The sequence below is a fragment of the Mastigoproctus giganteus genome, chromosome 14 (genome assembly GCF_048544385.1).
Source record: "Mastigoproctus giganteus isolate SK-2022 chromosome 14, ASM4854438v1, whole genome shotgun sequence".
Classification (NCBI taxonomy): Eukaryota; Metazoa; Arthropoda; class Arachnida; order Uropygi; family Thelyphonidae; genus Mastigoproctus; species Mastigoproctus giganteus.
The window spans coordinates 66222727-66239384 of record NC_143588.1 but is presented as its reverse complement, the minus strand read 5'-3'; the positions used below and the strand labels follow the sequence as shown (position 1 = coordinate 66239384).

At 37.0% G+C, this 16658-nt stretch overlaps 1 protein-coding gene across 8 annotated transcripts in view; it reads left to right on the top strand.

Annotated features, from left to right (window-relative positions):
* Positions 1–16658, top strand: part of LOC150075188 (poly(rC)-binding protein 3-like) — a 739881-nt gene that overhangs the window by 543548 nt on the left and 179675 nt on the right. For 7 of the 8 annotated variants that reach the window (XR_016547921.1, XM_090389203.1, XM_090389202.1 and 4 more), the window contains 3 exons: positions 3735–3863; positions 11190–11306; positions 15409–15511. Coding sequence is in view for 7 of the 8 variants with exons in the window: in XM_090389203.1 (XP_090245329.1) it covers positions 3735–3863; positions 11190–11306; positions 15409–15511 (349 nt within the window). In the remaining variant the exon portion in view is untranslated. The remainder of the gene's footprint in view (positions 1–3734; positions 3864–11189; positions 11307–15408; positions 15512–16658) is intronic. The other variant, XM_090389201.1, reaches the window with a different exon arrangement.

The following is a 16658-nucleotide window of genomic DNA, read 5'->3' as shown; positions in this document are numbered from 1 at the left end:
TTGCATATATTTTTAGTTACATTAACACTACCTGTCTCCTTCCTGCAAAAGGTATCTCATTTCGAAGTACCGTTACATTGGATTACTTCGTCCTCTGCTACCTTCATACCGTGTGATTCAGCAAGTTAAAAAAAAAAAAAAAAAAAGCTGATAGAATGAAATATTCTCATTCTTTGATTCCTTAAATGTGTAGCATGGATTTATTCTCGCAAAATGAGCTTACCACGTCAATTAAGAATTTATGGCCACTTGAACCGCTATTTCATGAGTTGAAGGGCGAAAATAGCGTACTGTTCTTGTAAACGAATGATGGTGTATTTAATTATTAATCACCGTTGCATTCAAACTGAAATCAAATGAGGCGTGTCAGCTCAGAAGAAAATTTGGGATTATATTTATTTTTTTAAATAATTTAGGAACTGGGGGGGGGGGGGACAGAACAGGAAACAATATTGTGGTATGGTCCAGAATGGAAAAACAACGAGAATCTACTATGTTCGTTAAATGGATTAATCAAAAGGTGTACGTTGTCAGGATATTAGATCATATGTTTTAAAAATAGTTGAAATACGGTATTCTTTGTCAACGATTTACCAATCATTGACGGAATAACGTTCCATTGTGCTTCGGTTCCTTCTGAACTCTGGTGGTTACAACTGAATAAATAAATAAAATTATGTTTCATGATATACGGATTAACAGATACATGGTAACAGTGCAGATTTCAGATGTAGAAGTAGATTTGTACACGTCTCACTTTTCTGTCAGTTTAACCTCAGAAAGACAACGGCATATTGCTAAATATGAAAATTACTAGAATATCTTACCAGATACCTTCCATTAAATTCTGGTATACTTATTCTCCCCTTTCAGTCAAGTTCACGTCAAACCGTGTTCCCTTTTCATTAACTACTCAAGCTGAACTTATTTCTGCTTGATAAATGGTTTAACTGGGCAATAGTAATGCACTAATAGCTCGGTGAAACAGTTAAACATCGCTTTAGCTTTTTTCTCGCCCTTTCCAGTAGACCGTTCAGTGTTGTTAGTTCGTTGTCATTAATCAGTAGTACGCGTCAAGAGATTAAACTTCTAATTTACATTAATCTCCTTTGTACCGGGTCTTAAGTTACAAAATATTTCCTAACAGCAAGAGGGAGGAGAGTTTCAGCGATTCGCTGATTTATTATGTTACTATGGGATAATTTTAATACTTCCTATTGTGCTTTTTTTTTTTTTTTCCCCAGCATCTCTTCTATGTTGTGTTTTGTGCAGAATGCTGGACCTTCTCAAATGGATCACTCGTGACAAAGTTGACCTGTTGTCACCAGGGGATGCACATAACCCTACCCAGTAATTACATACAGTAAACATTTTACGTATAAATGTCACAGTTTCAGGTTTTATCTGCTTCATTCCAAGAATAACGCAATTACACCATCCCTATAGCATTCCGTTTTTAATGTGACTTCAAGTGTCCTTCGCATTATTGCGCTAAGCAATTCTTCGACTTTTTCCTCATCATTCGGCGTCTCTGTTGACCAAGCTGATAAATGTGCCGTTCTCATCCTATTAGTGCTCCCGCAGTTGTGCCTTGTTTTGTTGTTTTTCGAAGTTTCCGTCCATTTTACTCCATTAGAAATGTCACGCTTACGCCTTTCTTCCATTAGTGTTAACTAATGGAAGAAATAACTTCCTTCTGTTTTTCTTAAGTTGCCGATTGCATTGAACGATCGACCGACCACCTGTGCAAATTCTCTGTTTGCTCCTTCCGTTCTGATTATATTCTGTTTTCCTTTCACTGTGTGTGTGTGTGTCAGTCGAAATTTTTCTCACTTTGTGAGATTTAAAATTCATTTTTTAATCTGTTCCATATAGTTCGATGATATCTCGCACATTAAATATTGCTGGTCTTAAAACCATTATAAAATTTAAAGCTTATAAGCTATATCACTGCACTAGGACATTGACATAATCAATGGACTGCTAATAAATCGCCTGTTTATTTTAAATATGTATTTAAATTGTTGATATACATTGGATTTCTATAAACTTTCATAATATGACAGTGTAAAGGACTCTGTAGTTACCATAGAAACTAATTGATTATTGCTAACTCAGTACAGAATGACAAGTTTTATTAAAAGGCATAGATCCAAATTTACATGAGACAAGGCATAACCTATTCATCTTTGGTAGCACCCGTTCCAAATTACGCATCGGCTATTTGGAAACCACATCTCCCCACGTTAAGATCGAAACGTCTCAAAGAAGATAAATCAAATACCTTTGTTATAGTAATACGATCACATACCACACTGAAGATTATGCTATGCAGACATTTTCATGTCGTCAAACTCGGCTCCTGCTACAACAGAAGAAAATATAACGACTTATATTTTCTTTACAGACTTGCTAACGCCAAGGTAGATTGTCCGCTTCTTTTAGCTGTCAATTATTCTTACTTGAATAGCCGAAATTCTTCTGCATTTTCGTTCAAGTAATTATGGAAGATACATCCCTTAACTTGCATGGGCCGACCGGACTAGCCGGGTGGGTAAAGTGCCTGCCTGGCAACCCAAAAGTCGCGGGTTCGAATCCCGCCTCGGGCTTGGATCAAAGTACTGCAAAAACCTTGGGAGGTGCATTATGGCCACGGAAGCCGATGCGCCAACAACTACCAAAAAAAAAAAAAAAAAAAAACTTGCATGATGTGGGAACAAGCTCCACGCAGCTTGTTCCAAGAACTCCTATTTCGAAGAACGCCTCCTTCAAAAGAACTCAAGTGAGATAACTGTCTAAATATTTTATATTTTGTCATTTATCATTATGTAAATTATAATTAAGTTTATAAATTCCATATTTTGAATAATTTAATTCTCTTTTGTGTTAAAATTTCGAAGCGGTTGAGTCTCTGTATAATTGCGGACTTCTGTTCCTCACTGTTGCTTTATTTCATCTACGTATTACGTTGCATGTTTATCAACAGGATACGATTGCTTAGTTGCTGTGCTTCAGACTGTGAAAAGTTCTGTATATATTTGTGTAATATGTAAATAGCTCTGGTGGCTGATTAATAGGTTTTGCCTGTACGTACTGTACATGGTGACAGTCATAAATAAAGTTGAAAACAAAATCGCCGACTCCTTTCCAAAAAAAAAAAAACACGTACTTCGAGCTTCAGCTCAAAGATCAAGTATGGTGAGAACGTTAATATCTGGAGCTTTGCAGAAATTTCGACAAGATGATAACTAATAAATAAGCGATGAGAAGTTTTTAAACTGCATGACAATAATAAATGTAAAAATTTCCTTAAAATTTGAATAAATCCTTAACGTCTATAATCTTTTAGGATCTGTGGCGGTTACGGAAGATGGTATAAGACTGCGCAATGCACATATTACATACATATGTGCATTGCGTGATCTCAATCTTTTGGAACAAGTACAGAGTTACGCACCCAGCTTGTGTGAATCCACATAACGTTCTTGTGTACCAATCTTGAAAACGTCTAGCACCTATGTGGCTGTCCCTGGAAAACAGAAATTTGATGCGTAGATAGTTTGGGAGCACGTGTATGTTAATAGTTTGTGTGATTACGGCTCTGAAATTGTATGTGTATTACCATTGCCTTTCTTATTTAGAAATGGATATACTCATAGAATACATTTAGCAGTATATTATGGTTCTCATGTAAAATGTTTATGCTTACTAATGCATTTTTCTTTTGTTTCTAGATAACTGGAGCATCGATCCAAGTAGCTAGTGAGATGCTCCCCAATTCTACGGAAAGAGCAGTGACTCTATCTGGGACAGCGGATGCAATCAGGAAATGCGTCTATCAAATCTGCTGCGTTATGATGGAGGTAAGTAGGCGGAGCTTATTATCTGAGCGCGTGATTGCTACCGAACGCAGTCTACTATAACATTGCTGCATCTGCACTTCCGGTACAGGAAGTTTGTAGATATCAATGAGGACCGTGCAAAGAAAATGCAGAAAAGTCAGTCATTCCGAATGTTTACTTTAATGATAGTGCAGATAATCTACGCCCAAAATAGAGTAACATTTCCTTGGCAGTTCCATTGCAAACAACATAAAAAATGTAAAAGTGTTGGGCGATTATTTTAACTAGTAGGGCTGAAGGGACAGTCTTCTCATGTACATTAGCAGCCAATTGAAAAATTTGCCCACCAGCTGATGCTGATGCTATTTTTGAATAATATGAATATGTTCAAGCACACAGATTAGAATACTTACTTTTTTTTTTTTTTTTTTTGAATAGGTTCCTACGAATTATGTTAAATGTCATCCAATCGAATTAAAGGAATCAGTGTGTAGTACTGTATTTGATTACACTGAAGGTGACGCTGTCGCAAAGTTCTTGTACCGACGACAATAGTTGAAATGTTTCTTGACGTACTAATTTTTTTTGTATTTCAGCCAACATCGGCTACATCACAAGTGCATTATCTACTCAAATGTTGTGCCAAAAAATAAATAACTAAAATAAAAAAGTGAATAATAACTGCTTAGAAACGATTTTTTACCTATTCCTGTCCCATTTCATTTCTGTTTCCGGTATTAGTTATCACCAGTGCTTTTTTTTTTTTTTTTTTTTTTTGGAACGGTACGGCGTACCGACACCTTTTATTAACAGTGACGTGTGACATTTGGATGCAATGCACTTCGAAATTTGTAATATTCGTTAAATTTTTTTCACGTGTTTACCTACTATTCAAATAAGCTTAAAATTATTTAAATAAATTTGCATTTTTTTCACTGTCTATTGTTAAGATATTTACTATATAAAACTGTATAACCATTTTTATAATTCTAAATTACTCAGTCGGACCTTTGTTTAACGAAGTCCTTTTATAGCGAATTTTTTTGAATTTCTCCTTGGAAGTTACATTTAAAAGTTTCCGTTGAGCGAATAAAATTTTCATATAGCGAACGGATTAGGAGAGAATTAACTCGGTACGCACTATTCCCATTTCCGGCAAATTAGGCAATCAGTGCTGCTGCACGAATTAAGAGATCTAAAGGGATTAGTATTCTACAACTTAGTGGTACCTGGTAAAACTTATCCGACCACCTGCCCCACATACGAAGAAGTCGCGCTAGTCAAGAGTGAGCAGATCAAGGTGTATTCCCAATGGGCTCTGGCCCACCTTTTATTGCAGTGGTGTCCAACCTTTTCCCGTACAGGGGCCATATTCAAAAAAATTCAAAGTTAGATTTATTTAGTGTGTTACATTTTCCATATCTTGTTGCGTGTAAAAGTAAAATTGAAAATATTCGAAACTTTTATTAAGTACAATACACAATTACATTTACTGAACAAAACATTTATGAGAAAATGTTTTCGATAATTAACAAAATTAATATGCTGTTTTAGTTCACTTTCCTAGCGGGCCGTAGGTTTGGACACTTTTGTGAATCAACTGTAAACGCCCCGTTCGAGAATTTGGAGAGTGATTTTCTTTTACCCCGACAAATAATCATCTGTTGATCGCGGAAGTGCGTTATCCACATTTTCCCTATCTCTGTTTACATTATCACAGTAGCTGCATATCCGAATGACACTGACATATTGGACAGTTTAAAAAAGAAAAAAAAAAAAGAGGACAAGGAAGGTATTAATTCTTCTAAACATGAATTGTTTGCATTTGGTGAAAATGAAGTTAGAAAATTGTCAATTAAGTTACAGTTAAATGCAATTTAGTGCATGGCAGCCTGGGTATGACCAGGCTGCCATGCACGGAACTGAACTTGGCCTGTTATAACGTATGATCACTCATCGGTGAAGACAGGATATTAGAGCTGGAAAAGGAATTCGAAAATGTGAATTGGAATATCATCGGTTTGGCTGAAACAACAAGAAGAAATGAATCACTTATAAGTTTATCAAGTGGAAATCTGCTGTACACCAATGGAAACAGTGAAAGGAGTGAAGGTGGAGTTGGGTTTCTGGTCCATAAAGATTTTAAAAACAACATTTTGGAATTCAAAAGTACATCACTAAGGGTGTCAAGACTAATACTCAAGATTTCTAAGAGGTACAAGCTAAAGATTATAATGATTTATGCACCAACATCGAGCCATGATGATGAAGAGGTTGAAGAAATGTACACCGAAATTGAGTCTTCTAGATGAGCAGAAAATCCACTACACTATTATTATGAGGGACTTCAATGCTAAGGTTGGAAAAAGGCAAAACAGCGCAGAAAGAAGAACTATAGGAAATTTTGGAATTGGTGAAAGAAATAAAAGAGGTGAAAGACTTGTGGAATTTGCAGAATCTCAAGGACTGTCAGTAATGAACACTTTTTTTCAAGAAAAGGGTGAACAGAAAGTGGACATGAAAGAGTCCAAATGGATTAACAACTAATGAAATCGACTTCATCCTCACTAACAGAAGATATATTGTGAATGATGTTACCGTCCTGAATAAGGTAAATGTTGGAAGTGATCACAGAATGGTAAGATGTACACTTGATATAGATGTATTAAAGGAAAGGAGAAAACTGACTCGAGTAAATAATACAAAGGTCTTTGAGATAACAGAGGAGGAGAAAAAGCAGTATGTACTGGAACTTAATAAGTTTGAGCTCTTGCAGACTGCTCAGGACCAAGATATCGACGAGGAATATTACAACTTTCTGAAAGTGATAAAGCCCAAGAAACCTATAGGGAAACAGAAATCCAAAGAAGAAAAAATTAGTCAAGAAACACTTGTCGTGATGAACGGAAGACGACAAATGAAAAGCAAGAAAAACACTGACAGGGAGAAAATTGAGTATACTGAGTTATGCAAAGCCATTAGAAAGAGACTCAGAGAGGACATAAGAAGATTTAACACAAGAAAAGTAGAACAAGCATTAAGGGAAAACAAAGGATTTAAATCAGCAGCCATGAGCAGTAATACAGAAAGACAAATGATACTGAAACTGAAGAATAGCGATGGTGTACTTATAAACAGCAGAGAAGGCATAATTCAAATAGCAGAAGAGTACTATAGAGAATTATACAAGGAGCGAGGGAATGATACCAGCAGTGGGGAAGATGGATTGCAAAGTAGCAACACATACGACATACCCGATATTCTTCCTGATGAGGTAGAACATGCATTGAAGAATCTGAAAGCCCCGGAGGAAAATGAAGTTACTCTAGAGTTGTTAAAATTGGGAGGAAGAGACATAACACAAAAACTGGCAAGGCTCTTCACAAAGTGCATTAGAAAAGGTGTGACGCCTAAGCAGTGGAATAATGCAATCATAGTTTTGCTACATAAGAAAGGAGATAAAACAGAAATTGGAAATTATAGACCAATTCGCTTGTTATCCCACATCTATAAGTTGTTCACAAGGGTCATTACTAACAGATTAGAAAGAATACTTGGTGAGAATCAACCGAAAGAGCAAGCTGGCTTTAGGACAGGATTCTCAACTATGGATCACCTTCACGTAATATCACAGCTAATGGAGAAAGCAAATGAATATAAAACACCATTATGCCTGGCATTTGTGGATTATGAAAAGGCATTTGACTCCATACAGCATAAGGCAATGTTTAGGGCACTGGAAAGACAAGGCATAGATACCCCATATATTATGATTTTGAAGAAAATATATGAGAGTGCTACCTCCTTTATTAGACTAGACAAAGTCAGTAGGAAATTTAAAATCGAGAAAGGATTTCGACAAGGAGACAATATCTCCAAAGCTGTTTACTGCTGCCCTTGAGGAAGCTTTCAGAAGATTAGACTGGTCGCAGAAAGGAGTCAATGTGAACGGAGAGTACCTAAACCATTTACGATTTGCAGATGTCATTGTGGTCATAAGCCACGATCCCAACGAATTAGAGGAAAATCTTAATCAGTTATGCACAGTTAGTAAGGATTTTGGACTAAAGATGAATATGGCTAAAACAAAAGTAATGATGAACAAGTATGTCACGGAAAGGGAAATAATGATTGAAGGAGCAATAATTGAAAAGGTGGAGTCATATACTTATCTGGGACAAGTTATTAGCTGTAATAATGATAAATGGCTGGAAGTCAAGAGAAGAATAAATTTTGGATGGATAGCATTCAGGAAATATAGTCACATACTGAAGAGCAATATCCCAGTTTGTCTGAAACGTAAAATAATGAATCAATTTATACTCCCCACCATGACTTATGGAAGTGAAACTTGGGCACTCACCAAAAGAATGGAAGAGAAGCTGAGAACTACACATCGAAGAATGGAACGAATTATACTGGGAATCAGACTGTTAGATAAGAAGAGAAACACATGGATTAGCAGAAAACTCAAGTAAAGGACATTCTTATCAAAACTAAAGAACTAAAATGGTCTTGGGCAGGACACATAGCTCGAAGACATGATGACAGATGGACTAAGAAAATAACAGAATGGTACCCAAGAGGAGCTAGAAGAAAACCTGGAAGACAAAGGCGGAGATGGATAGATGAAATTCATGAGTTTTTGGGTAGTAAATGGATGGCCAGTGCTCAAAACAGAAGGAACTGGAAAGTTGCTGGACAGGCCTTCATCCTGCAGTGGATTGAAAATGGCTGATGATGATAAATGCAATTCGGGGATACCTAATTGATAAGAAGGTTTCGGAAGAATTGAAGCATTTGATGAACGCTCTGAGTACGATACAAATTTCATCGAGTGAATTTGAACGAGGATTTTCACAAATGAATCTGATCCCCAGCCCAACCAGAGCTTCGTTGATGACAAAAACAGTTTCTTCACTGCTGTTTCTTGAAAACAGTAGTGAAAAAACTGTTTTTGTCATCAACGAAGCTCTGGTTGGGCTGGCGATTAGATTTATTTGTGAAAATCCTCTTTCGCATTCACTTAATGAAATTGTAGGCCCACCGCTGACCCGCTTCGATTCAGCAAAATATGTCGATTGGTGGCTGCTTCGGAAACGTCATTCAGCAACCGACACACAAAGAGGAAGAAAAGAAGTCGGCATAGTGTCCGATGAGAACTTAATGAAAATTTGGAATATTCTACAAAAACTTTATTACGAAATTATTTTTACTTATGTTATTATTTTTTACCAGATTGTAGTTATAGCGTAGCTTAATTATCATTTGTTACATCACAGCACATAAGGATTCCTTAATATAAAAGGTGAAGTGCAGCCATTATCAACCCACTGCAGGATGGAAGCCTCCTCAACAATTCATGCTGAGGGAAATGGACCATAATCTGCCACGCTGGTCCAGTGCGGGTTGGCAGATCGACTGTATTCAGCAGTCAGGGGCTTGAACCCCGGTCTACTCAAAGAGCGTGTGCTACTGCACTCCCGCTCCTTAATATATCATCAGTCAGTTATTTTTTACTTATTTTACTCACATTTTTCTTAATTTTATATACTTGAATTATAAATTTATGCTTAATAAACTGTGTTAATATACTTAATGGCCTGACGTAGCCGAGTGGTCAAGAGAAAGAGTGCATTGCACGCGTTCCTTGAATGGACCAGGGTTCAAGCCCGTGATTACTAAATACGATAAATATTTGTATTGACAATTTATTGTAAACTCTACTGACTTGGTTGTCGTGCCGGAGTATAAACAGAAGAATTTAATTTAATAATTTGTTGTTCATATTCTAAAAACATTACTACTAAAGTAACAGTATCAGGAAAAAAAATTTAGAGTACTTTACATATCCTTTTAATTTTCAATTTTCCTTGATAGCAAAGAATGAGTACCGGCACCTATTTTTTTACAAAAAAAGCATTGGTTATCACTTATTTACCTTGTCGGTTTGTATCGTACCGCAGTGCTGTCGAGTATTAGAGCAAACAAAAAGATTTTCCCTGACAAATTAACACAAATGAAGCGAGTCAGTATATGCTTCAGAAGAAATTCCTATTTACTCATTAACAAAAAGCGTTTTAATTGTCTCTTTATTTGGCTTATTTTTAAACGTACATCGTTTTTATACCCTGTATACTTGAGAAGCGGAGTCAAATTGGCTAGAAGAGCCTTTTTAACCGTTAGATTTAGCGAGCCACATTGTCGCTCAAAGACATTGTTTAGGAAGCTTCTGCATATTTGGTCAGAGAAAACATTAAAAACTTATTGTTCTGCGGAAAGAAAATTAGCTACGTACGTTACTACCCAGTTGAATGAGCACGGAAACAAATCCATTACTTACTCTCATTAATTAAACCAACGATATAGATCTGTTTTCTTTTTTCCCTTTGTATTCCCACGATTATCAATAATTAACAGCTGTGCTGAAGTGTATACATTGGATAATTTATTATAATATTAAAAAAATTTGGTATAGAGCGTATTTAGCCATGCACGCGCTTTTTTTGGAGGGAGGGGAATTTAATTTATGATCTATTTAGATTTCGATGCGGGTTTAAAAAAAAAACTGCATAATCTAAGTTTAGATTTTTCTTGTGGAAAGCACCTTAGGTGACTCATTTTTTTTTACTCTCTGCAGTTTCTCTTAACGTGAAATTCTTTAATTAGTTTCCCCGTGTTTTTCCTCCTTTTCCTTCCTGTTCTTAGAACAATTAATTACTCTGTTCTGAATAAACACCAAAGAGATCTGACGTAATAGTTGCATGCAAAGTGTGCTAAGTAGCAAGTTGGTAATTAATTATTTAATTAAGAATGCTGATAGCCCCAAGTCCCTGCAGGGTGTCACAATGTCGTCGGAAAGTTTGTTGAAGCAAGGAGGAACGCTTACTGTTTCTTATGAGTAAATATCTCGAGGATGGTGTTCGTGCTGGCTTTAATACGGCAAGTATAACCCCAGGAAGACTGCGTAGATATAACCATCTGATAGTTTAATTACAACTAGGCTTCTCAGTCTAAAACGAGAAGTAGAAGGGGGAAGAAAAAAAGAATAGCTGTTAAATAAGGGAGGTGCTTGAAGTGATGAACATAAAATGGAATTCCAGGGGTTGTACATTAACGTCAATAACTTTCGTTCCTCCTTCTGTCGCTAGCAATCTATTCAGTGAGCCTAGCATCGGTGCTTTCATGCATTTAGAAAACTAATACAAGCACATTTTTATGAATGGATATTTTGTTATTTCATATCTGTGTATGGGCGCGCGCGTTCGCCTTTGGATGCATTCTTGCTATACGTCTCGATATTGTTGCTAATTTTGATGAAATGCTTTTATTCTGTTCTATTTTTAGTCCCCACCGAAAGGAGCAACTATACCATACCGTCCAAAGCCGGCGATGCCTCCTGTAATTTTTGCTGGTGGTCAAGCCTATACAGTTCAAGGACAATACGCTATACCCCATCCTGATGTAAGTATGAGCAATGCACCTTTAAAGTTATTTGTTAGTGCAAGTTGTATTTAATTGAAATCACGCGGTTAATTTTTATTAACCCATTTATTTTGAATTCTGGGATTAACAGTGCACCACTCTTTAATCATATCTTCTTCCTTCATCTCTTCTCCCGCCGGCACACACACACACATCTATTCCGTCTAAAGCATATTCTGAGGTGGCATCTGGGGAGATTGCCAGATGGTTCATGATGGAATGTTATAAGATTTCTTGCTATCCCGCTACCGCTAAAGATACTGTGGGAGCAGAGCAAACCTACATCTCTGATGGAGAACGAGATCAAAAAAAAAAAAAAAACGCAATTTCGTCGAAAAGAAAAGCGGTTGGAGAAGGGATAAAACAGTTCAAAATAGCATTCACGCCCCCTGTTTTTTAGCTTCATATTTTCCCAATTGGCTCTCATTAACATTTACTTCTTTCCCCTTTCCTCTAGGGAAGGGGATTTATATTAGCCAAAGATGCAACGAATTCCAACGCAAACAAGGCAACCCTTGTTTCCCCGGCCGAGATTGCGAATTGAGGAAGTAAGATAGTGCTGCTGGCAGGTCGCCTAATGGACTGAAATATAGGTTTGTTCAGTTGATCTGCACCCACGTGACTGCTCTGTGGCATGGATCACTATCCCAGTGCTCATGCTGTGTTGTCATGGCTGAGAGGAGGTGCGTAATGGTGGGAAATGATGCAGAAATTCAGAACGTTAGAAATGGAACCGCTGCAGCACTAAAGTCAAAGTTTCCTTCTCTAGCTCCCTTTCGCACATCCTTGGGACTGTGGCTCTCCTCTGACTTCTCCATATCAGTGCTCGCAATATATCGACCTGCGGTCTTACTGTATCTGAGTCTGATACTTGGCGCGGAACAACTTGCAATATCTTGACGGCGTCCCCGCTTCTTAATTCAGATCTACGATGTCATCGGTGCGCTCGTTTCTTATGTCGCATCTGGGATATTACTTGCGCTGTCACGTTTTGATAATGAGTGATGATTTACTAAATCAGCTTGGCTGGTCATTTGGAAGAACATTTTCATCATTCCAGCAGGCAAAGAGGGATAAAAGCAACGCACATGCATTGCGGTGATAAAACAACAGTGTATAAGATACGTAAGGATGTTGGGCTTCTCTTTGAATGGAAAATACCAACTTTCTGTGTGAACGAAGCAACAAACCTGGCATTTTCTTGTATCTAGAGTTATCAACTGATTGCTAATGTAATTACTCACGCCTTTCTCTTAGCATTCTCTGTGAGATACTTTATTTAATACACTACAATACTTTAATAACAAATTACTACACCACACTCAATTATACATTATCAAAACCATTCTTAATTGCTCTGTTGATCACACCCTAGGGCAGTGCCACGAACTTTGTGAATATTTTATTTTTTGGTGAATTCTACGAATGCATAAACTTATTTTAACAGTCAGTAGTTAGAGAACTGTGTAACTGAATTTCCGCTCTGTGAGATAGCTGCCTGAATATAATACTGAGACAGACTGTGAAATTCATCCACCTGAATCTTCAGTTAACTGGCTTTCTACCGTAAAATAAATTCTATTGAATTTCTTTTACAATAGAATTGAGTCTCCCAATTCAGTTCTACTCTACCAAATTTGCTTTCGTAAATTTGGTGGTCTCCATCACCCTGGCCAAGTTACGTCCCTCTTTAAAAAGCTGCCGCGAATCATATTTCATAGTGGAAACCGCATATCAGTCGAAAAGTCTCGACCAGGAATCGAATTTATGATATTAATCAGAATTACTCTAATCTATAATTTTGTAAATTATTAATCACTTTTGTTTCCAAGTTGAGCAATTGGGCCGCTCAATAAGGATATCTCAAACAGTTCAGCAATAAGCATCGTAAACTGTACTACTTATTGTTGCTTTTTATAATTTTTAAACCTCTATTTTTCACTGGGAATAGATATTGAAAGTTAAAATAACCATTTGAAAAAACAAATAAAGTACTTAAACGATTTGGGCAAAAATGCTATATGACAATCTGTGTTTGGAATACTTCTTGCAGTCTAATAACCAACCACTCTGATAGAATGACAGGTGAGGTTGATTATTAGACTGCAAGTCAAGGCAAGTTAATTGCAAAACCCTGCGTACCTCCAAGTGTGTGTAAAACTGTTTGCCTTGCATGTGTATTGCATTGAAAACAATACTAAACCTGTAATCATAAACCAGACGTCGTACCTCCTCGGTAGCAGACCTGGCAGTATGAAGGTTTCGCCACCGATTCTTTATCTTATAAATTCTTCTGACCCTTTGCGGCGGTCAGAAGAATTTATCCAGAAGTATAAATTTAAAAAAAAAAAACAATTTTTTAAAAAAATTGTATTTCCCCAGTGCCATGCGCTCACAAAGTTCACTAAGATGGATTAGTTTGGCAAATTATCTGTTTATTTCTCTTTCGAGACATCACATTAACAGCATGTGGCTAGGTGTGGTTACATTATTTTAGTATTTACAAGCATATTTACATAAACTTATTTACAAAATTTGAAAATCAAAAACAAGCATGTGATTTTTAAATTAAGTAGTTATGAATTACTAAATTGATAAAAAGTAAATATTGTTACATTAATTATTAAATTGTACCTGTCGGTACATATTACAAAAGATTTCTTTCCTGTATCTTTTATTTGTACATAGTTTCTCGGGATCTATGTTTAAATTATTAATCTCCCCGGAGAGTCTGAGTCCAGTCACACCAAGTCGCAAGTGAGACTTGGTTCTTCCTCATTTATTCTCCGTCGCACCATCCGAGGGCGAGTGATCAAATTTTCCACTTTAGGCGCATCTAGTTTCTCTGTTAATAACTTTGCCAGAGTTAATGTTTCTTGTAATGATGCTATGCATCCAGAGTGTGATGTCTAGATTAGCATACAAGACCGCTCTCGAAATGGTAAACGGTTTTCCTGCGATCCTATTTAGCTATCTCAGGAGCCAGTATTCCACGCCTAAGGACTTTATGTTCTTCTCAGAGGCCGATGACCAGATAGTTGATGCGTACAACGGAATTGGTGTAACACATTTAAGGATGTATTGGATCATAAGATGAGGGCTTCGGAAACCGGTGAGTTCTGTCTAATGCTTCAGAGTGCTGCGTATGTCTTCTTTCTAATATATTCGAACTGAGATATGAAGGTTAATCCTTCATCTTACTTAAGGTCAAGGTCGACATGTGTGGGGCTTTTTGAACTCTGGTATTATTCACAAAGTTTAATTTTCTTCTTTTTTTGTTGGTTTTCTTTTCATTTAGTTTCAGACCAATGTAGTGTATATTCTTCAAACTTCCAAATTGGCTTGTTTGACATCCAACTGCTGTTTATTATTTAATGCTCGCTCTATTCGTAGTAGTGTCTCCATTAAATTTGTAATAGTCGATCCTCGCGGAAGCACATAATGCAAGTATTCTGGCCTGTCCCTAACGCAGTGCTGATTGACGGTGTTTAGGATTGCTTTTTCAAATATTTTTTTCGGAGCATCCGATTGCAATGATCCTGAAATCTTTACTGGATTTAGGGTTGTTTATTTTTGGAAGTGGTTTTACATAATATCTTTTCGGGATAACCCTCTCACTTAGTATTCGTTGGAAGAGGCGGTGGAGCGCGTCAAATATGTATGCACTACATATTTTTACCATGAAGAATGGGAACTGGTCCGGCCCGATCGTTGCTTTACTGTGGAGAGAGAGTTAATAGCGTCCCTTAAGTTTTCCCTGGTAACATTAATTTCACGTAATACATTTCCAGTTCTAGTTTGGTTAGTTGTGTAAATCATGCTTGCCCATTCGTACAATAGCCATAATAAAATTCCCGGTATCTCCACATTAAGAGCGAGTGCAGGACAAAAGACAATTGTGACTGAAGCTGCACATTAAAGCAATGTGGAGATAGTACCGTTGGTTGCCTAGGTAATATCCAAAAGTAAACGTTTTTCACTACATATGTATAAAACAGTGCATTTACTTTTTATTGAATGTTTAAGTAAGATATTGTGCTGAAGTAGTGAGTACTAAGTATCCCCCCTCTTTTTTTTTCAGTTGAACTCTTTTTCTTTTTTTCAGTTGACTAAACTACATCAGCTTGCACTACAGCATGCCCCCTTACTTCCTGGACACAATGTAGGAACCATCAGCCCGCAAGGTAAGTTCTCTCATTTCGTCTTTCTTTTTTCTTTCATCTATCTAATCTTTCACTACTGCATATGGTTTCAATGATTGAACCTGTGTGTGTGTGTGAGAGAGAGAATTTTGTTGCACATATTTAAGTTCAATGTTTTTAAAATTGCCGAACCTTACAATTGCGTCTTTCTAGTACTTATTTGACATATAATTTGGTTGGGGTGTAGATCGGTAGCGTAAGGACAGATGGCAGCACATATCGTGCGCAGTAACCTATCCCGCACAAGCCACTGCGTTAAGCTCACAGCAGAGATGCTTTATTGCGAAGTAATCTCAAACTTAATTTTTTTACAGAAGTTAGACAGGAATTACCAATCAGTTCACTGTATGGGAGTTGAATGAAAAAAATTTCGCGAAACTGATAGCGTTTTTTTTTTTTTACTTTAACAAAAGAATCCAAACGAATTTAAATCTGAAAAAATGTGTTTTTAGTTTAGATATATATCGAAAATATTTTATTTTAAAGGGGATAAAAATATAACAAAATACTTCTTTCTTTGAAAGTGAAATATTTGGCTGAACAAGTTGGGGGGGGGGGGGGAAAGGCAATACAATAAGCAGCACTATGCGGAAATTTGAGCCGTTCGTAGACCAACTGGATGACGTTGAATGTCGGCCGGGTATTTCCAACAAGGCAACGCAAAAACAGTCGTGCTACTGTGGCGTTGTAGGCAGTGAAGTCTGCATTCGAAGATTGCGTGATCACTAAGGGACTGGCCGCTACGATCACCAGTCCTTAACTCTCTCTCTCTCTCTCTCTCTCTCTCTCTCTCTCTCTCTCTCTCTCTCTCTCTCTCTCTCTCTCTCTCTGTTCTGTTATGCTGAAGAGTGGCATTTGTGAACCATCGCTGAGTTAACTGTTACAAATTATATGTTGTTCCGCAAGTGTAACCGGAGATATGGGCAATTCTGGGTTCAGCTACTTTAAAAACCACTGTGTGAACATTATGATAAACCTTTCACAGAATTCTAAGGATTAGATTAAAAATTGCATTACATTTATTACTAAAACTCACTTATAGTAGAAAAATATTGCGTATGAAAATTTCTCTGCCCTACGCACATTTCTAGGCTACGAGGCAACTCTCTTTGAAAACAGTTTTTGGTTA